This window comes from Talpa occidentalis, unplaced genomic scaffold, assembly GCF_014898055.3.
Source record: "Talpa occidentalis isolate TD23 unplaced genomic scaffold, MPIMG_talOcc4v2.1 talOcc4.12, whole genome shotgun sequence".
Classification (NCBI taxonomy): Eukaryota; Metazoa; Chordata; class Mammalia; order Eulipotyphla; family Talpidae; genus Talpa; species Talpa occidentalis.
In genome coordinates this window covers 80,310,031-80,330,219 of record NW_023601212.1, presented here as the reverse complement: position 1 = coordinate 80,330,219, position 20,189 = coordinate 80,310,031, and the positions used below count along the sequence as shown (strand labels likewise).

Here is a 20,189-nt window from a genome sequence, read left to right as displayed (position 1 = left end):
CGAGCTGTCCAGGGCAGGAAACATCCTAGGACAGGTGGACAGGCCAGGTTGGGTTTTAAAAGTTTCTACAAGGGCCTCCCCTGGTGGCGCAGGGGTTGAGCGCTGGGCTGCGCAGCTGCCCGCAGCCTCTGCAGCGCCAGTTCGATCCCCGGCCACGGGCGAGGGTCCCACATGGCGCACAGACCTCTCTTGCGGCGCCCGCTGCTCCCCTCAGCAGTGTATTTCGTCGGTCTGCCTGTTGTTCCCTGCTCTGGCTCTGGTGAATTCTCTCACCCTCCCGTGCTTCTGACTGTACCCAGTGCTTGTATAAATAAATAAATAAATCTTTAAAAAAAATAAATAAAAGCTTCCACAAAGGAAGAGTTAGGAGATAAATTCAGGAAGTCAGGCTGCTGGGAGACTGGGGAAGACCAAGCTAAGCAGGGCCTGGTGTTCAGGGGCCCAGGGACCTTGGAGGGGGCCTGATGGCCCCCTTGAGGTAGTTCTCAAGGCTGCTTCAAGGTCCTCTTTCAGGAAACTTTCTTGGAATGACTATCCAGATTCCCCTTCCTGATCCTGTCTAACTAAAGGCATAGGTTTAGGATCTCCCCTCATAGAGCACTCCCTCACCCCGTAATTCCTTACCCAGGGCCGCCCTGGAGCTCAGCTCAATGCTATGCCACCTCCACACTCAAGAAATGAAGCAGAGAGCAGTGTGTGTGTGTGGGGGGGACTTTCATCTGGGTCCCTCACATGCTTCCCAAGCCAGCAATGAAGGGGAGTGAGACAGGGGCCAGGGCAGGCGCCCACACTTGTCTACCACCTTGTCCTGCCGGTCCCTCTTCTCTGCTCTTTTTCTTCCATAAACCACAGTCTCCCCTCTGCTCTAGATGGCAGGATCAATAGGTAGATGGAAGATGATGGTGGATGCAGGAGTTACAAATTCTCCTTTATTGGGGAAAGGCTGAGAAACAATAATTTATCACATGGGGAACCCCCAGAAGCCCTCTCCAGGAATCCTTGGCGACTGAGTGGAGGGGCGAGGGGGTTCCAGGAGCTTCCTGAGAGAGCCGTTTGGTGGGGCTGAGGCAACACATTCAGTATCAAGTCACAGAACACCCACTCAGGAAGCGGGAGTCAGAGAGCCCCCTCCAAGGAGGGCTGCGAGAAGGCACTGTGGCAGGGAAGGCCCCAGAGTGGTTGTCAAGGGTCAACAAAGGACACCATGATGTAGCGAGTCCCCCGAGTAGTGGGCAACCCCTCGTGGTAGTGGGTGAGCCGGCCAGGGTGCAGGAGGCCCCAGCCCTTGCGTGGAGCTGAGATGACACAGTCGTAGCGCAGGAAGCGGCAGCCACCTCCCTGGGGAGAGAAGAAGGGATGGAGATGGTGAGTGAGCAGACATGGGGGCTGGGAAGTGGCAGGGACAGGAGGCGAGAGGGGTCCAGAGGGACCTGGGAGGTAGACCTGGGGGTTGGGGGGGCAGAGGAGCCACAGGAGGATGGGGAGGCAGCCAGCCCAGAAGGGGTCCAAGAGATGATACAGGCAAAGTGGGAACTGTGAAGAGGGCAGACGAGAGAGAGAGAGAGAGAGAGAGAGAGAGAGAGAGAGAGAGAGGGAGGTGCGACATCGGGTCCTGCTGTGTGTGTGTGTGTGTGTGTGTGTGTGTGTGTAGGGGTCCCAGTGGTGCTGTGTGGTAGGTGAAGGGGTAGGGGCTTACCTCATAATCCAGGCCCTTGTGGTTGAGGGCGACATTGAGGGTGAAGGTGGATGAGTCATGATGCGGCCGCAGAGAGGGCTGCTCATCTGGCCGGTATCGGACCACGAAGTTCATCACTGCCCTTGTCTGTGGGAACATGAGGAGAGAGGCTGGAAGGATGGCGTGAGGTCCGGCGAGCCTTCTAAGGAGGTGACAGCCCTTGTCCATGGAGTGGGGGAGCTGCAGGGGCTGAGCAGGCTTCCCCCAGGGCTGCTCTCTTGCAGCATCTTTTTCTAGGGGGCCCCACATGCTACAGGGTGCCACGTGGAGTGTTCCAGCCTGGTGCCCAGTGGGCTGGTGGAGGAGAGGGGAGGCAGGGGCAGCAGCCCACCTTGGTGTGGTAGCCTGGGAACAGACTCTCGGTCATGGGCCCCACGTACGTCCTCAGCAGCTGCAGCCACTGGTCCTCATAGCCCACTTGCTTCATGTGGATGTCAACAGTGGGCACGTTCTCATAGCCTCCAGCCAGTCTTGAGTCCTGTGGGCAGTGACTCAAGCGCTGAGCCCCCAATGGAGGTGGTGCTACCTACCCCCACCCCTTGTTCCCGTGTCTCAAAGCTTGTATTCCCTCATACGAAGAGTCTTCACCACTTCTTAGCTTGACTTAAAGTCAGCTGAGATGTTATCTCTTCTGGGAAGCTCCTCAGTCCCCCCACATCTGGGCCCAGGGCCCCTTCTGTGGCTCCCAAAGCACCTGGGCTCCCCATCACAGCCCTTAGAAGCTACGTGTTGCCGTTACTGACAGTGAGGGCACAACTTATCAGGCACAACTGCTCCACCTAGTCAGGGGCTGGCACCTAGGGTCTGCCTGGTATTGAATAAATGAATAAATGAATGAAAGCAAGCAGTTGTGCTCCCTGTGGGCTCCTCCCTCTTCAGGATCTGCCTCCACTCTCCTGACTCCACCTCCCTTATCTCCTCCAAGGGCACCCCCTCCCCTGGCCGGCTCCTCTCACCTCATGCCGGCCTCCTGACCACTGGCCAAAGTGCTCCATTTCCTCCACCAGCTCGTCACACATTTGCTCTGACAGGAGGGGGAACCAGTACACGTCTGGGCAGGGCTGAGGATGGGGGGGAGAAGAGGCCTGGATGACACTCGCAGCTGGGGCACATTCTCAGAAGAGAGGATGGGGCAGGCAACAGTGAGGAGAAAAGCCGGAAGCAGAAAGGGAAGCCAGGCGATGGGAAAAGCTGGGGGTTAAGGCCTTGGCTGTGGAAATGGCCACACCAAGGCTGGGCTAGGAGAGGCCATGTGAGGAGGGGGAGGGACTCTGAGAGCCTGGCACAAATGGCAGGAGGGTCCTGGAACCCAGGTTCTGGGACAGAGATTTTCAAACTTCTTTATAAAACTAATTTTACCCCTAACACCAAATGCCCAGTAGACACTGGAGGCGTCACTCCTGTTGCTGGTGCTGAGAGCTGAAGGCCCGATCAGCCTGATCAGCCTTGGCTTTCACTGTGCCCAAGCTGAAAACCCTAAGTAAAGCACCTGGAAAAACCCAGTTTGAAGCCACTAATCCAGGCGGTGACCCCGAGGGGCAGTGTCCATCAGGCATCAGGAGTCCTCAGTGGCTCACCTGTTCCACGAGTCCCTCCCCGTCAAGGGCCCGGCTGTAGTTCTCGTGAATGTACTGCTCCTTCCAGTCCTGGGGGGGGGGGTCAGGGAGCCCACCTTTATGTACGCCCTCTTCACTCCAGCTGGCCCTACCCAGGAAGCCCCAGCCCCTGTATCCCCCTTCTACCCCCAGCCCCCAACATCCAGACAGTAGCACTGCTGCAAGAGTGTGTGCAGGTCCTTTTTAATGAAAGGCAGGCATGCACATTCTCTGAGTGAGGGACCCGCCACTTACCACGGGATTGTCAAAGATCTGCCAGAGGTCAGGGTGCAGGTGGTCTGTGTCATACCGGGAAGTGGCCAAGAGCCGGCCAAACTCATGCTGATTGCTGAGATGGAGGAAGATGCCCTGGGGTGGGGGGAGCATGTGAGGGGGTGAAGGAGACTGCCTCCTGGAGCCTTGGCACTGGGCCCCAGGTCACACCCTGCCTGCTCACCTTGTCCCGCAGGCTCTTACAGAAGGCCATGTCTGGGTCGGTGTCGCTGCCTGAGAATACCTCTCTCTGGGGCAGCTCTGTCCTCAGGGTCTCCCCACGGATCACGTAGGCCTGGGATATGTAGGGCACATTCCACACACCCCTGGAAGTACCCACACTAGCATCAGCTAGGTTCTGCCCAGTTATCCCAGGAGCACCCCACTCTTGTAGCAGGGAGTTCCCCTTCACTTCCCCTGTCAAGTACTGCAGGTCACAACCAGCTCCTGTCCTGCTCCTAGGTCAGTGCCTTCCCTCCACTGTGGCGCGTCTGACTGGTGACCACACCAGATCCCTGACATTAGGGTCCAGGGCGGAGGAGGAGGGCCAGTGCCCAGGCAAGACTCACACTCGCTTCCGCTGCACCAGCTCGACGTAGTCCTCAGAGCGAGCGTAGTACTCATCTGGGCTCAGGGCGCCCCAGAAGTTGGACCACAGTTTCCCATGGCGGGATAGCATGGGGGCAATCACCTTCCTGTGGATGGGCAGAGGTGAGGGCTGGGCAGAGGTGAGCCCTGTGCCCAGGGAAGGAGTGGGGGTGCCCTGGGGAACATTTGGGGCTCTCTGGCTGAGCCAGGAAGTGACCTGTTCTCTTCAATGAGGATGCGCAGAGTCTGTGGGTTGGTGATGACTGCGTCTGCATCCAGACTGAAGTAGAATTCACACCTGGGGTCCTGACGACAGCTGTCCCTGGAGGCAATAGATTGAGAGACCGACAGATGAGCTGAAATGAGAGCAGCTGGGGGAAGGAGGCTGCCCCCACCCCATGAGAAGAGGAGGGAAGTGGTAGAAACACCAGCAAGGGGAGAGGAGGGAGAAGATTGCAGGGGTCGGGGGAGCTATATGCTTGCTTTCCCAGGATCCCCAGGTGCTCCCATCTGTGCAAGTGTGGACCAGAGAGGAGCAGACCCTGGGGGCTGAGGAGAAGTTTCCGCAGGGCTGGAGGTGGCCAGGGGCAGGGGCAGGGCAGGGTGGAGCGGGGATGGCCCTGCCTGCACCCCTGCCAGCCTCCATCCAGGGTTCACTCACATCGCCATGTCCCTGGCCTCTCCTGGGGTCAAGGCCTCCTCTGGCCCCACCAGCTTCACAGCTGAGAAGTGGTCCTGGAGGTGGGGCCAGGAGTCTGCGATGTGGGGCTCATGGTATACCTCCTGGAGAGGGGGACAGAGGGACATGTGGGCACTGAGAGGGCAGAAAAGATGGCACCTGAGGAACGGGAGGTGGGAAGCTGGTGAGTGGAGAGGGTGTGGGGAGCAGTCAGGTGGGCAGGAGTTCTGATCAGGGCAGAGGAGGGTCCCTCGGAAAGGCCAACAGAGAGAGGCTGCCAGGGGGTCTCACATTGTTGTGCAGGAAAAGGGTGACTCTTTCAGGGGGGTAGTCCTGGAGCAGCAGCCGCTGCAGAAAACGGGGCAGAAACGGGGTAGGTTGTTCCACAAACACGGCCAGAAGCACCCGGGGGGGAGGCTGAAAGACAAAATGGGGTTCAGGGGGAAGCTCGAGCTGCCTACCTCATCTGTCCTCTATAATGCTGCCAGGTTTGGGGGTTACTAGGAGCTTTTCCCCCGCTGCTACCCAGGATTCTCCTCTGGTACCCCAAATTCAGTGTGCATTCCAGCCTCGCCTCGCACCCTCCCTTACCTGCCCCCCCGGGAGTGTCCTCCGATCTTGGTTGCAGAACCCACAGCCTCCCTCAGGAGTCCAGCCATTGGGGACGTAGTTTCCCAGGTAATTCAGCTGGAGCTGTCAGGAAAGAAAGGGAGAGGCTGAGGCAGAGGAGTCCAGGCCCAGAGGTGGGGGAGGTCAGGTAGATGGGCGGGGGCAGAGGGGGGGGCACAGTGGATATTTAGAACCTCTCCAGTACCTCTACTTCTGGAGCTGAGGACTGAGTGCTTCCGCAGGGCTGGAGGTAGCCAGGGGCAGGGGCAGGGCAGGGCAGGGCTGGAAGTAGCTAGGGGCAGGGTAGGGCAGGGCAGGGGCAGATCCAGGGGTGAGGGCATGAGCTGTTGGGGCACCTTAGTAGGGCCATTCCCATGAACCACAACAGGAAGTGTGTCATAGGCCACATTCCGGATCCGTACACGATTCCGGTCAAACTTTAAAACCACCTCATCTGAGGAAGGAAGACCAGGAGTTAGACTTCTTTCTGGCAAAGCTGCTAAGGAACAGGTGCTTTTAATATGGGGAGAGCCCAGCTTTTCTAGAGGATGAAGGACTAGGGCTGTAGGGCAGGGATGAAATACCTTCTCTTTCTTGGGGTCCTGACCCAGCTACTGCCAACTTGGGGATCCCCAGCACTTCCTAGTTACCACCATTTCCTGACCTGGGTAAGTCACCAGCCCCTCAGGCAATTTCTTGCCTCAGAAACAGGTGAGAACCATACTCTTCCCCTCTGTATGACGGTTGTGTTAAATCAAATGACAGGAGTAAGCCCGCTGACCCAGGGCTTGGCGTGAAGTGTGTTTGACAGATGTTAGGTATGACCACTACTGCTTTTATTACCGTGTTTACTTAATTTTATTTATGTTATTTTTATCACTATTAGGATGAAAGCAAGTGGCTCTACAAGCTATTCAGATGGTTGATCAAATTAACATAAAGGTGAGCTGAAGACCTCCCCTGTACTACCAGGAGACCCTCCCAAATTCAGGAGCCCCAGCAGCAGATGGCTCTCTCATCACCCCCACCCCCACCTCCATTTCCCTTCTCCTCACCTAAAGCCCCATTGAGGTTCTGAAAGATCCGGGATTTATGATCCAGGTTAAGGCTGAGTTTCTCCTGTAGGGATGAGATACAGTAGTTAGCTAAACAGAGGATTGCTCTACTTTACAAACTAAAAATGGAAATACCGTAAGGCCTTGGCAAGCCCACTCCCAGGCATATATCCACAGAATACGAAACTACCAACAAAAGAACCCATTTGCTCCACAGTGTTCAGCGCAGCATTATTCGCAATAGCTAGGACGCGGAAGCAGCCTAAATGCCCACCGACGGATAACTGGATCAAGAAGGTGTGGTAGAGCCACATGATAGAGTATTACGTAGCCATAGGAAAGAATGAAATGCACCCATTTTCAGCAAAATGGAGGGAATTTGAGAGAATTACGTGCAACAAAGTCAGAATGACAGCAAGCAAATACTGGACATTTACATAGCAGACGATTCAACTGTGTAAAACACTTTAAAAAATGAGTAAATATTAATAAAAATCCTGAGGACTCTGAGGTAAAGAGGGAGGGGGAGGGAAAGCAACAAGGGGACACAAGGGATGGTGAAGGGGAAAATTTTTTTTTTAAATAAAGAGGTTTGGGGAGTTTGGTGGCAGGAAAGACCAAGAGTAAAAGTTGGGTGGAAGTTGCGGCCAAGCCCTGGGGATCCTGCTGAGGGGCCTGCAGGAGCAGAACTGGCCCCCACAGCACCCAGATGGTGCCAGGAACCTGTGGCAGGAACACAGATAGGGTAAGGCAGTGGAGGTAAAGGTACTGGAGCAACTGGGCCAAGGTAAGATGCGTGAGCAGGAGGTGTCATTTGCAGAGCAGGACCAGCCTGACACGGTGAGTGACGCTGACCTCAAAGCCTTTGATGCCAAATGTGGTCGTCACAGCTAAGGTACAGAGCTTGTGGCAGAAACATCTCCATAGGGAAGCTAAGCTGAAGGGGTTAAGGCCCTGACACACCAGAGGTGCTGGACGTGCTGGCTACACAGAGAGAGAAGAGCCCCAAAGTGAACCCCAATCATGTGACTCCAGAAGAGAAAGCAGGTGCACAGAGCCAGCGCTGCAGCTGGTCAGTGTCAGGAAGTACTTCAGCACTGGGGTTGTCCTGCCAGGAATGGCAGCAAGGGGTGGAGGAAGCAGAAGAGGACAGCAACAGAGCTGTCTGATGCAACCCTTGAAGGATACCCCAAGAGCAAGAAGCAGTTCTTGGAGAACATTGGGATAAACAGATGAAGATTACAGGGGCCCACTGGCAGGACTGGGGCAGGGGGTGGGATCGCAGACACTGTGGACCAGCTGCCTTGTTTGGGCCAGCTTGTTGGTCCACCATCCTCCTCTGAGCAGAGCAGTTGGGAGAGCACTAGGTAGAGGGAGTGAGCCCCAGTGGCCCAGAGAATAGACACTCTTCTTCAACCATGTTTCATTTGCTTGAGCTTAATACTTACACTTGGACCGACACTAAAGGAAAGATTTGGCAATATTTCCTGTAATATAATTTGATATAAAAATACTTCATTTCCTCTGGATAAGCAAACCTTCCAGACAGCAAACCTTAGGAAGGCAGAAGGGAGAGTTTGGGGGCATCAGAAGCTACTCCACAGAGCACCTGAGCAGCCAAGGCTGTATGTAGTTGGACTCGCCTGGGCTCACTACCCCAAGAGAGTTTCAGAGTAGCTTCTCTACCCCCTGGTTCTGATCTCCGGGAACGCAGGACGGAGAGAAACTGAAGACCCATATACACTAGACAGAAAAGCTGGAAGCAGTTTGGGGGCCCAGTTAATTTTTCAAAATTGTAACTTTAGCAAAATGGCATTGTTGCTATTCAGAAAAATTAAAACATTTAAAATGCTTAAAAAGAAGTAATAAAAAGAGGGGATGAGACATGGCTCCCCATCTTTTTTTTTTTTAAGTTTATATAAGAACCAGGGTACAGGCCAGATATGCAGAAGGGTGAGAGGATTCACCAGAAACAGAGCGGGGAGCAGAACAGGCAGAATGATGAAATACACTGCTGAGGGGAGCAGCGGGCGTGACAGGAGAGGTCTGCTCACCATATGGGTTGCTCTGAGGCCGGTGAGGATCAAACCGGCACTGCAGAGGCTGCGGACAGCTTCACAGCGCTGGGCTCAACCGCCTGAGCCACCAGGGAGGCCCCTCCCCATATTTTTCTTTTTACATCTTCTCTAAAGCCCTTCACCCCTCCTCGCCCACTTGGCCTGTGGCCTGCAGCCCCACACAGCCGTGGGTTGCCCTCCTCCTCTGACCCACCGTACCCTCAGTCCTGGGTCCAGGTAGAGTCGAGTGTAGAAGAGTTGATCATCATCATCATCCTTGTACTTCCACTGGCGGACGATTTGGTGGATGGTGGGGGCAAAGCCAATGAATCCTGGGAGGCAAGGGCAGGTGCTGACCCTGGGCCTTCCAGGGTCCCATGGACCAGTCTCCACCCTGTCTTCCGCCCCCAGACACCTGGAACATTCCATGCCCCACCACACTTGGTCCCTCTGCCTCTGGCACTCTGCTACTCACCACCAGAGTTGAGGAAGCGCTTCCCCGTGCCCACCTCAGGGTACTGCTCGGCCAGCCCCCACTCGGGCCAGCAGAAGCTCTCTGCGGAGAAGAGCAGGCGGCTGCTACTCTGGACAAACTTCTTCAGCAGTTCCGAGGGACTGCCAGCCAGAATCACATCATAGCTAGGCGAGGAAGGGGAGGATAAACAGGACAGTACTAGGACCTCAGCATCCCCGCATGCCAGTCTCCTCTCCCCTTTCTTCCCTTCCAGCACCTTTACCTGTCCACAAACATGATGACCATATCTTCTCGGTTTGCATACTTCTCCATTTCCTTCTTTAGCCACCTGACCTTCTGGCCTCCACCAACTGTGCGAGCCACATCACCCCCTCGCCACTCCTCTCCCAGGCCCAGGGTCTGTTGGGGAGACCCATCAGGTCAGGGAGGAGCTCAGCAGGCTGGGTGGGCCCTCCTGGCCAGGCTCACCGTGGAGTCCCAGGCATCCAGCCCTCAGCCCACTCCTGCCCAGTGTTCCTTTCCTCACCCGCACAGTGTAATTGAAGAACTCCGCGGACCGGAGGAAACGCCGGTATCCCTCGGTCTCAGCCGTGGCCACAGTGATCACCAGTAGCTTCTCTGTCATCAGCCGTGAATGGGCAGTCAGGGCTCACGAGCTCTGCTCCCCGCAGGCCCCGTCCCCTCCCTCAGACTGCTACTGGCCCTTACCTTTCCCCCCATTCCTTCTTAAACTCTTCCCACCCTGAGAAACTTTGACCCCCGTGAGAGCCGGAGGGGGATGACACCCAGAAATTCAGACCAGCTTGCAAGGGGAGGCTGGAAACCTCAGTTCAGGATGGGGAGAGGGAAGGGGCCCCGTGAGACATCGGCCGCACCCTCCAGGCCTCGATCTTTCCGGGGTCCGGGCAGACAGACACTTCAGCCCGCGGCCCCCGCGGGGTTCTCACCTGGGTTGACCGGGTCGCCCCGTCGGGGACGGTCGGAGGTCGGGTCCGCGGGCGGTGGCAGCAGCAGCAGCAGCAGCAGCAGCGCTAACAGCCGGAGCCGGAGTCCCCCGCCGTGGAAGGCCATCGCCGGGGTGGGCCGCGGCCGCCCTCAGGCTCGTACCAAACTTGGGGTGCGTGCCTGGATCCCAACTCCGGAGGGGGGCTCTGCAAAGGGGGTGCCGGGACTGCTATGCCGCCCACTTTGCGGAGTAGCAGAGTTGGGGCTCCGCCCTGGAAAAAAGGCGTATCCGGAGCTACAGAAAACTCCAGATGCCGGCGCCCCACCAGACAAGGCGAGGATTGTCCCGCCGCGCGAGCGCGCGCTGAGCCGAGGCGTGGGGGGGCGCCCGGCCGCCCGCGGGGGAGGGGCGGCAGCGCCGGCCCGCGGTCCGGAGCCCGAGACTCTGGGCAGAGCCAGCGGGGCCCACCACCCGCCGGACCACGAGGAAACTGAAACCCGGAGAGGGGAAGTGACCCCTTGCGGGTCCGGCTGGACGCGGGGGCGGGGTCTTTGCTGGGAGCGGCCGGGCGGAAGACCTGGAGAGCTGGGCGGAGGGGCGCGGGGCGGGCGAGCGAGAGGGAGGGCGGGCGGGCGCGAGGGGCTGCACCGCGGAGTCTACGGCCCCAGGGCGGGTGGGGATGGAAGTTTTGCCGGAGGGTCGCAGGAGACCTCTCGGTTGCCCACTCAAGCCTGCCCAATTTCTTTGGTCGCCCAGGCATCTCTACAGAGCCGGGGAGAAGCTCTAGGGGTTGTCTTTGTGACGATGACAGCCTCAGAAGGCCCAAAAGAAAATGTTTTTCGAAAGACCACTGGCACCACCTCTTTAAAAGGACCCATTTCGGGGAGTCCTACAAATACACAGCGACACTGAGGCCGGAAGTAGCCTTGCCCTTATGAAATATGGCGGAAAGCGTGCTCGTCTCCAAGGGAACATCCCGTAATGAGTCACAGCGTTGGAATTATTCTACGCACGCGCAGAAGCACAAGCGCCGGAAATGGTGGTGCCCCTACCAACGCGAGTAGTTTAGTGCGCGTGCGCAGTCGACTCTTCCGCCAGCTGCGTGTAGAAATGGTGGAGAAGAAAACTTCGGGTATGTGAGCCCCTGGCGGTTGGTCCTGTCCTCCTCGCAAATCCTAACCTGGCCTAGGATTTCCTCACCTAGTCTCAAATTTCTTCCCTGCCCCTCGGGCCCTGGTGTCGGGGACTCCCCCCAAACCATCCATTCTTGTTTTATTGATGCAGGGTTGGGATGGAGAAAGCAAAACGATCCTCATCGTCTGAGGACCGGCTTTCTGGGAGGGGGCGGACTCGCAGCCCTAGCGTTGCATCTCCTAGTGATAGGTGCTGAGACAGGGGTGCCAAGCACCTGGACGCATGGAGAAGCGACTCGCATCGTAGCTTCTGCAAAGGAGGGTGCGAGGAGGGGTTGGAGGGGAAGAAAACGCTTGCCTGAGTCTTAAGCTGAGTGACGGTTTCGCGCAGTGCAGGCGCTCTCAGTGCCGGAGGGCCTGCAGCAGCGCTGTCCAGTAGAACTTTCTAGGATGAAGGAAATGTGTCTAATATGTCAGCTATTGACTACTTTTTTTTTTTTTTTTTTATAGAGGCATGTTTTATTTATTTATTTATTTGTTTGTTTGTTTTGTTTATACATGCACTGGGTACAGTCAGAAGCGCGGGAGGGTGAGAGAATTCACCAGAGCCAGAGCAGGGAGCAGAGCAGGCAGAAGGACCGAAGTACACTGCTGAGGGGAGCAGCGGGCGGCGGGAGAGGTCTGCGCGCCATGTGGGACCCTCCTCCGGTGGCCGGGGAGCAGCCGGGGATCGAACTGGCGCCTCAGAGGCCGCGGGCAGCTTCGCAACCCAGCGCTCAACCGCTGCGCCACCGGGGAGGCCCAGCTATTGACTACTTGAGGCTATTGAGCACTTGAAAGGTCGCTAGTGTGACCGACGAACTGGACTTTAAAGAAATAAGATTAATCTTAATCGACATCTAAATTTATTATAAATAACAGAAGTTTATTGCTCACAGTTCTGAAGTCTGGGAAGTTCAAGATCAAGGGATCAGATTGATTGCTTTCTAGTGATGGCTCCCCTGATTCATAAGCGGGACCTTCTACCTGTGTCCTCACATGGTGGAAGGGCTAAGGATCTTTCTGGCGTCTGCTTATTATTTATTTACTTATTTCTAGTTATGAATGTTACTTATTTCTAGTTATGAATTTAGAGTGATGAATATATGTACTAGATAATATATGTAATATAGTATCCCCGTTTTCCTCATTTATTTATTTATTTTAAAGATTTATTTATGTATACAAGAACCGGAGTGTAAGCCACAGGTGAGGGGGGTAAGAGGATTCACCAGAGACAGAGTGGGGAGCAGAACAGGCAGATCTACAGAAATACACTGCTGAAGGGAGCAGTGGGTGAGACAGGAGAGGTCTGCTGCACCATGTGGGTAGCTCCCTGGCTGGGCGGGAGTTGAACTCGTGCTGTAGTGGCTGGCAGTAGCTTGATAGTGCTGTTTTTAATCCCTGCACCACCAGGGAGGCCCTCTCTTTATTTATTTTTTCACTGATGGAACATTGGTTTATAACACAGAGTCTTCAGTACATTTAAATAACCACATGTAGCTAGTGGCGCCCTTATTGTATGGTGCAGTGTTTGGAGGCTGGAAGGCCAGCTGGGAAGCTATTGAGTGCTCCAGATAAAGAGAGGTGAAGGTTGGAATACTGTCAAATTGACTTGTAATAAATCCAGTCATGTTACTCCTTTCTTAACCCCCTCTCTGGATCACAACCACCCTCACATAAAATCCCTCATTCCAAATTCCTCTACATAATTTGAAGGCCAATAAAAATAAATTAAAAATAAACCAAAAAACATGACAAATTCTTTTACATACTTAAAGACACTTAATGGTCAGCCTGACTTCCTGTCCACCCCCCCATACATATCCTTTATATACCAGCCACAAAGAACTTATTTCTGAGATTGAACGGCACAGAGTCTCCCATCCAGACCTTTCATGCTGGTACCAGGTCCTGAGACTCTGTCCCCTCTCCCCTAGCTGGGCTAACTTTGTTCATCAGTCAGGTCTTAGCCTTGAAAAATCTCCCTGGCTATTCCAGGGCTAGGTTAGGTGTTTCTGTCACATAGCACTTTGTCCTTCCCTGTCCTAGCATAGACTGTGCTTGTTTGTTTGATCATTTTCCACGTATTCCTAGGGCAAATGGAAGGGAGGCTGTATAGTTTTGTCATCAAGAGCATGTTTTTCTGTGCTGGGCAGTTCTAGGTTTGAGTTCTGACCCAGACACTGACTACCTGTGTGAACTTTGGATACATTTCTTAACCTCTGAACTTTAGTTAAACTGGGGATGATAGTGATATTTATCTCCTAGGGTTGCTGTAAGGGTTAAAGCATTCCTTTTGTGCAGAGTTTAGTGTACTGCCTGGCTCATAGTACGTGTCCAGTAAGTGTCATCCATTGGTGCTGATGCTATTACTTGGTTACAGGCACTCAATAAATATTTGTTTAATGAATAAAGAGATATTTTGTGTAGCATTATCAGAACCTGCTGAACAGTTGGTATGGTAGTGAAGAGAGAGGTTTAAAATAACTCCTAGGTTTCTGGTTTGGATCTCTACAGAGACGGTTCCAGTCACTTAAAGAGAGTCTACAGGAGAAGCAAGTTGGGTTGGGAAGATTTTTTTATTTTGAGTTGCAATGCCAGCAGGGTCAGCAGGTATTTTCCTGTAGCCAGTTGGGTAGCCAGTTCTGGAGCTTGGAAGAAAGTTCTGGATAGAGGGACTCATTTTTGGAGTCAATTGCTTGTGGGTGAGCAAGCTCTGTGTTTGGATTAGAAATCTCAGAAAGAACATTAGACAAGAAAGAGAAGAGGAACAGTCATCACCTTAGAGTAGCTGCTATAGGAGGCTGAGAAGTACAATGGGAATGAAAAACCATGAGAAAACCTGGAGTCACATGAAGGAGGCTGATGAACAGACTCAGCTCGAGGGAGACAGTCAGCACGGCCTCTGAGTTTAGAGAGCTCAAGTGAAATGTACACTGGATTTGGGTGGGGGTCGTCATGGTGCCATTGAAGGAGAGTTAGTTCACCGGGTGTTGAGATGTGGACAGGTGGTGAGGAAATGAAAGCTCACACAGAAGCATACCTGTGAAGCTGGGAGTTTAGCAAGTCTTTCCATTGAAGAGAAAGTACCAATTGAGGAGGCAGGGCTGAAGATGCAAGAGAGAAGGGAGGATTCGGGTTGGGTTGGGTTGGGTTTATAAGTGGGACTCAAGGGTGGAGGGATGTATTCACTTGGGATGGAGGGGAGGTAGGTGCCCCTAATGGTTGAGGGCAGGCTGAGAGGTGAATGGTTGAGGGCAGGCTGAGAGGTGAATGTCTCTCTGTATGTGGCCTGTTTTCTTTGATATAGGAAATCAGATTGCCAAGTTCAAGTATCAAGGCCAGTGTGTTAAGGTGCCAGTGGAGCCGGAAGTCCTGAATGTACAGTGGTCTCCATCAGCATGGTTGTGTGAGAGGCCTCCAAGAGACATTTCACTGTTGGGCCTGAGGTTGGCAGGACAGGCTGGGACCAAAGGTATAGAAAACATATATGAATGACTGCAATGGCAGTGGTGGCTCCTGGGAAGGAAGTAAACAAAAGGGGTATGTATCCAGAGGGATATGATATACTGGGAGAAGATACAGGGACCACGGCTTGGTGACTGGACGATCAGAGAACTGTAGTGCCCTCTCCTTGGACATCTTCACACACTGCCCAGAGCCAAGATCACTTCAGCTTCCCTCTTTGTGTCCCCAATAACTTCTCTGGTTTTGCCCCATCTAGTTCGCTCCCAGGACCCTGGACAGCGGCGGGTGCTGGACCGGGCTGCCCGGCAGCGCCGCATCAACAGGCAGCTCGAGGCCTTGGAGAATGACAACTTCCAGGATGACCCCCATGCAGGACTCCCCCAGCTCGGAAAGAGGCTGCCCCAGTTTGATGATGATGCAGACACTGGTGAGGCGGGTGGAGGAGGAAGGGAGAGATGAGGCTGAACGAAGGGAAAGAGTCTGCCCTAGTCAGCATTGTGGAAGGACATTGGGCTTGGGGGCAGCTGACCCAGGAGTGTCTCTGGCTCTGCCAGGGACTGGCTGCTGTCACTGTGGGCCGGCTGCTCTCCCTTTTCCTGCATCCATTTCCTCTCCAGTATAGAGTAAGGAAGATGGAGCAGATAACCTCTGAGATCCTTCTAGCGCTGACATTAAGCCTTAGATTTAGGCAGTTTAGAGATGGAGGCAGCTAGGGGTTGGGGAATGGGGGGGAGGAACAAGACAGTAGAGAGAGGCTGACTTAGAATCCAGGTGAGTATGTGGGCAGGGAGGGAATGGACAAGTGGGTGTCAAGAATGATGTGGCAGAGAAAGATGGTGTCTTTCTTCGCAGATGCCAAGTAACTAATCCCCCTTGATCTCTAGGAAAGAAAAAGAAGAAAACCCGAGGTGATCATTTTAAACTTCGCTTCCGAAAAAACTTCCAGGCCTTGCTAGAGGAGCAGGTGAGAGAAGGAAGGAAATGAGCCTCCAGAAATCCTTGTTCCTGGCAGGTATTTGTTACGTAGGTAGGTGGAGATGTTACGGAGCCTACCCCTTGTCTCTGCAGAACCTGAGCGTGGCCGAGGGCCCCAATTACCTGACTGCTTGTGCAGGACCCCCATCCCGGCCCCAGCGCCCCTTCTGTGCTGTCTGTGGCTTCCCCTCCCCGTACACTTGTGTTAGCTGTGGTGCCCGGTACTGCACTGTGCGCTGTCTGGGCACCCACCAGGAGACCAGGTGAGCTTGGACGGTCCCCTGGGTTCACTCCCTCTCCCTCCTACCACCCAGGCCCCTCCTCATCTTGGATCTCCTCCACCTGCAGATGCCTGAAGTGGACTGTGTGAGCCTGGTTTGTTCCTGGAGAGGAACAACCTGGAGAGGAACATGCATCACCCTGACCTCAAGAAAGGGCATCACCAAAAGCAGGGTGCTCCGCCTGAACCGAGAGAGGAGTGGTTCACTTACCCAATAGAGTTTGTGTCTTACCTTCCAGGAAAGAGGAGTCTGGACTCCCGGGGACTGTGAGCTAATAGATTACTGTGTAATAAAAGGTCTCATGCAAGGAGGAGCTGACCTGTTTGGTCACATAGTATTGTGGAAGTGAGGTTCATGGGTCACCTGTCTCTCCTACCCTCTGCCATGTGTCTCTATGTCTTTCTCTGTTTCCTATCAGTCAGCCCTCTCACTCTCTTCCCCCTGGGTCGTAACCATGAACTGTTTTGTCCCATTCTCCTGCCATCCCCATGTCTCTGCATTTCTTGGCTACTTTTTGATTCTACTCTTTTTAAATTTAGTCCTTTTGTTTTTGCTTCTTGTTTATCTAGTTCCCCAGAGTATCAGTTGAATACAAGTAGATTCCAGGACTGGGAGACAGAAAAGTAGGGTCATTTGGGGACAGAGGTGCAGATACTGCAGGAGGAGCTGGCCCTGTCTTCATCCTCTGGTACCTAATCCAATGGAAGAGCTTAGCTGCTGCCTTTGGTGCTGCCAGGCTTCGGGAAGAGCTTTCCCGAGTAAGCTCTTGTTTTCAGGGGTTGTGGTATCTGAAACTATTAGTAGCAGAGAAAACCCAGTAGCTTCTGAGGATACAGGGTAATTCACAGCATAGAGAGTCCTTCTTTTGGTGACCCTGCATCTGGGACTCTTGTACAGTTTTAGAACTTCTTATACATGCCTTCTCTAAGTGGTTTGCAAGCTGCAAGCTTGTAAGCGCCTTGAAATTGCTGTCTTAAGCCTGCTGCCCTGTTGGAACATAGTAGCAAAGCAGATGCTTAGGAAGTATTTGTTGAAAAATGACCTCAGTGTGAATATGAATGAGATCCAGCAAAAGTGGTGTTAGACTTCTTTTTTTTAGTTATTCTCCCCACATTGGGGGGCTTTCCTGAGGCTGGCCCAAGTATTCTGGTGTCATCCTGAGGAACTGGTTACTCTTTCTCTGCAGACTTGCAGTTGGACAAGTAACTTGGTGACAGCTTCATGTTGGATGGCGCTGAGGACAGGGATTTGAAGTGCCCTAAATGTGGCGGTTTTAAAAGATGGCTATCCTTTCATCAAAAGGTGGGGTCTTCTCCCCTGAGTTCTGGGTGAACTTATGTCTGCTTCAACCAGTAGACAGTGGCAGAAGTGAGACCAAATGACATTCAAGGCTAGGCTGTAAAAGACAGTGCAGGGGCTGCCTTGTCCCTAGGACACTTGTTTTTGGAGTGCTCAGCCACCATGTAAAATATCCAAGGCCGTCTGCGAGGTAGCCCAGCATTCCGGTTGACTGACCCAGCAGAGCTAAGCCTTCCAGCTGTCCTAGTCCTAAGCTTCCATCACACGATGAAGATGCGTCCTGATAATTCCAGCCCCTGGGTATCAAGTCATCCTCAGCCACTGGAGTCTTCCCAGCTGTGTTGTCCACGCCAGGCAGCAGACACAAGCCATCTTTGTCGTGCCCTGTCTCAGCTCCTGGCCACAGACTCTGCACATGTAATAAAGTGGTCTGTAGCATTGAGTCTTGGGTGGTTCATTATGTAGCAGTAGTAACTGGGACACCAGGAATCCAGTTTGCTGATTGCTAAGTCCCAGACTAGCTTATTGTTTTTCTCCCAAGTAGGGAAGCTTCCCTGGGTCCTAACCCTTCTATTTTCTTCTTCACCAAGAAGCACATTCAAGAAGAAAAATAGGAGCGAATTTCTGGGCTGAGAAATAGCATCTGTGCTTCACTGTGATCACCTGCATCTGAGTTCCTCTCAGATTTACACTGAGACAGCAGTTTCTTTGGTTTATTTCCTAAATTCACTGACTTTGCTTCATATTTTGTTGTGATAGAATCACTTAGATTCTGCTTTCTGTTAAGATTTGTCTACTCAGTGATGCACTCAGCCCTCCCCAATTGGTCTTGGTGGGACAGAGCCAGACCCAATGCCTCCTTGGTCTCTGCTGCTCTGATGTTGATTGGGTCCACTAGTCATCCTCCAGGAAGCTCTTCCAGGATGTCTGGATCCCACTTAAAGCCATAACTTGCCAAGGAAAGCTTCAATCAAATTTTACCAGCTTCCTGCGTGCTGGAGTAGACTTGGTCCCCACCTTGAAAGATGCCTGGGTCTTTGGGGAATCTACATTATGCTAAAAGCTTCTAGATGCTTGACCCAGTGTCATATGGTGGGGTGGCTCAGTCCCTTCCTGGCACAAGGGCAGCAGAGGCTCATGCTGGGATCAGGAAGGCTGGGGAATGGGGGGCTTGAACCTAAAGACCTCAATGAGCATTGAATTTAATTGATTTAGATTAGTTTGGAGCCAGGAATTCTGGGAAGCAGGCCAGTTGTGTCTTTAGTCTTGAAATCTTGGTCCCACTCCTTATTGACTGTGTAGTTGGGACAGGTTACTTTGCCTCTCTGGCTTGTTAGGCTGCCTCCAGATACCATGAGAATTAAATAGATCACATTTAACTTAGTGCCTGGTGCCTGGCAACTACTGAGTAACGGATAGTTTTTTACATCACTGCCCAGGATCGAAAGCAGTTTGTCATTAAGCTTTTTCACAGCCAGTTCCCTCAAAGACAGGATGTTCCTTGGAACTGCCCCAACCCCTAGCCCCTGTCTGGAAACTAACTGCTTACATTCCTGTTTGCTCCTAGCTTATAAATTCTTTGATGGTGGGGGCCATGTCTTAGTGTCCATTCAACCTTCCAGCAAAAAAGATAAGTGTTGTTAGGAAGCATGTGTCAGTAGCCCTTTATAGCCTTGTGATCATGCATGGTGGACAAAGAAATTGAAACTTAACCTAGTGACTATATTAAGGCGCATACTTAAATGCTCAAATGTGAAATCTGGTTCAACTTAGTTTTTCTGAAAGGGGAGAGGAGAAGAGGCGGAAGCTGTGGGCTGGGGCAGAAGGAGAGTTTGGGTGGGAGGGGGCGGGGTGGCATCAGGGGCTGTAACTAACTTTTGTCATTCACTGGGGGGGGGGGGGCAGCCATCCATCCGGTGGAGCTTTCACAGCCTTTCAGAATTGTGAGACTTCTAGTGTGTGTCTCATGTTTGAGAGAGAAACCCACTAACAAAGCAAGTCACATGGCCCAGTACTTGGCCGAAGTAGGGTATGCCAAGGGTCCCCCCATGATAGGTGCTTCCCACAGTCCACATTCTTGTGTAATCCCTTGCACATGGACTTTGAACTTAGTCACAGATAAATCCACAAACTATGAAAGCAAGAGGATCAAGGGGAGTGGGATATACAGATTCTGGCAGTCTTCTCGGCCATGGAGCCCTTTATGCAGGGAACAGTTCCCAAAGCACCAGTTTCTGGGAGGAGCCCGGTAGAGCGTGTGTCCAGGGCCAGGGGCAGTCTCCAGTTTGCCGGGAGAGCACTTTGCACAGAGTAATAGTAAGAAAGAGGGATAGAAAGGTAGGCATGTGGCAAGGTCTTAGTGTCTGTCTTAGGCTTTTTTACTTGGGCTGGTTTTTGTTGTTCCTGAGCTGCCACGGCAGGCCAGGGAATGGTGCTGCAGTAGAGGAGTATGGAGTAGGTTACAGAGCTGGGTCAGAAGCTCACTCGGGGGAGTCCTGCGATGAGTGTGGGCAGGAGAAGATGAAGGCCTCATCCAGGGCCAGGCAGTGAAGGGAGAGAAATAGGTGGGTGTGAAAAATACTGCGAAGGGGGAATCAGTGGGATTCGGCAGCTGACTGGGGGGTGGTGAGGGGGAGGGAAGGAAGCCACAGATGATCGATGATGGGCATTGTCAACGCGTGCTACTCAGAGGTTGGCAGTGCTGAAAACAGGGAGACAGGAACTGCGATTTGGGCGGGAAAGTGATGAATCTGATGAATTTGCCCAACCTGGTGGAACACCCAGGGCATATGCTTCTGGAGCTTGGGAGAGAGGCCCGGGTTAGAGTGCACAGCGGTGAGAAAGGCAGAGCGTCAGAGGAGGAACTTGTCTCAGGGCTAGCAAGGGGTTTGCTCTGCTGTTTTCATTTCCTAGTGGGCTTCCAGTCTCTGCTCCTTGAGGACTGCATCAGTCATTGTAAGAATGCACAACTTGAAAAGA

General features: G+C 53.3%; 2 protein-coding genes across 5 annotated transcripts; one reads left to right on the top strand and one right to left on the bottom strand.

Moving 5' to 3' along the window:
- Nucleotides 1-891: 891 nt before the first annotated feature.
- On the bottom strand, nucleotides 892-10,390 carry PLOD3 (procollagen-lysine,2-oxoglutarate 5-dioxygenase 3). Its single transcript, XM_037506906.2, has 19 exons — nucleotides 10,014-10,390; nucleotides 9,593-9,684; nucleotides 9,329-9,465; nucleotides 9,067-9,230; nucleotides 8,811-8,923; nucleotides 6,535-6,598; nucleotides 5,836-5,933; nucleotides 5,462-5,563; nucleotides 5,162-5,287; nucleotides 4,853-4,974; nucleotides 4,409-4,513; nucleotides 4,173-4,298; nucleotides 3,788-3,929; nucleotides 3,586-3,699; nucleotides 3,313-3,381; nucleotides 2,692-2,796; nucleotides 2,067-2,213; nucleotides 1,697-1,822; nucleotides 892-1,338 (listed from the first exon to the last, which is right to left on the bottom strand). The coding sequence occupies exons 1-19, from the start codon at nucleotides 10,135-10,137 to the stop codon at nucleotides 1,183-1,185; spliced, it is 2,232 nt and encodes a 743-aa protein (XP_037362803.1). The 5' UTR covers nucleotides 10,138-10,390; the 3' UTR covers nucleotides 892-1,182.
- On the top strand, nucleotides 1,259-19,030 carry ZNHIT1 (zinc finger HIT-type containing 1). 4 transcript variants are annotated; one of them, XM_037506907.2, is made up of 8 exons: nucleotides 1,259-1,365; nucleotides 6,366-6,421; nucleotides 10,769-11,144; nucleotides 14,498-14,662; nucleotides 14,912-15,082; nucleotides 15,540-15,619; nucleotides 15,724-15,893; nucleotides 15,979-19,030. In XM_037506907.2, the coding sequence occupies exons 3-8, from the start codon at nucleotides 10,994-10,996 to the stop codon at nucleotides 15,998-16,000; spliced, it is 759 nt and encodes a 252-aa protein (XP_037362804.1). In that variant the 5' UTR covers nucleotides 1,259-1,365; nucleotides 6,366-6,421; nucleotides 10,769-10,993; the 3' UTR covers nucleotides 16,001-19,030. The 4 variants fall into 4 exon arrangements, with proteins under 4 accessions (XP_037362804.1, XP_037362805.1, XP_054549607.1 ...); XM_037506908.2 differs by lacking the exons at nucleotides 1,259-1,365; nucleotides 6,366-6,421 and adding an exon at nucleotides 10,472-10,536; XM_054693632.1 differs by lacking the exons at nucleotides 1,259-1,365; nucleotides 6,366-6,421 and having other exon boundaries at nucleotides 10,677-11,144.
- The last annotated feature ends 1,159 nt before the right edge of the window (nucleotides 19,031-20,189 follow it).

What these genes read in the sequence shown, in the direction of transcription:
- PLOD3 (XM_037506906.2), bottom strand. Translation starts at nt 10,137, where the DNA reads ATGGCCTTCCACGGCGGGGGACTCCGGCTCCGGCTGTTAGCGCTGCTG. An exon ending in ACCTGGACCCAGGACTGAGG is followed by an intron (nt 6,599 to 8,810) that starts GTACGGTGGGTC and finishes TCATCCCTACAG; the next exon opens with GAGAAACTCAGCCTTAACCT. An exon ending in GTAAGAGCCTGCGGGACAAG is followed by an intron (nt 3,700 to 3,787) that starts GTGAGCAGGCAG and finishes CCCCCACCCCAG; the next exon opens with GGCATCTTCCTCCATCTCAG.
- ZNHIT1 (XM_037506907.2), top strand. Translation starts at nt 10,994, where the DNA reads ATGAGTCACAGCGTTGGAATTATTCTACGCACGCGCAGAAGCACAAGC. An exon ending in GGTGGAGAAGAAAACTTCGG is followed by an intron (nt 11,145 to 14,497) that starts GTATGTGAGCCC and finishes TCTTTGATATAG; the next exon opens with GAAATCAGATTGCCAAGTTC. An exon ending in AGGCCTTGCTAGAGGAGCAG is followed by an intron (nt 15,620 to 15,723) that starts GTGAGAGAAGGA and finishes TTGTCTCTGCAG; the next exon opens with AACCTGAGCGTGGCCGAGGG.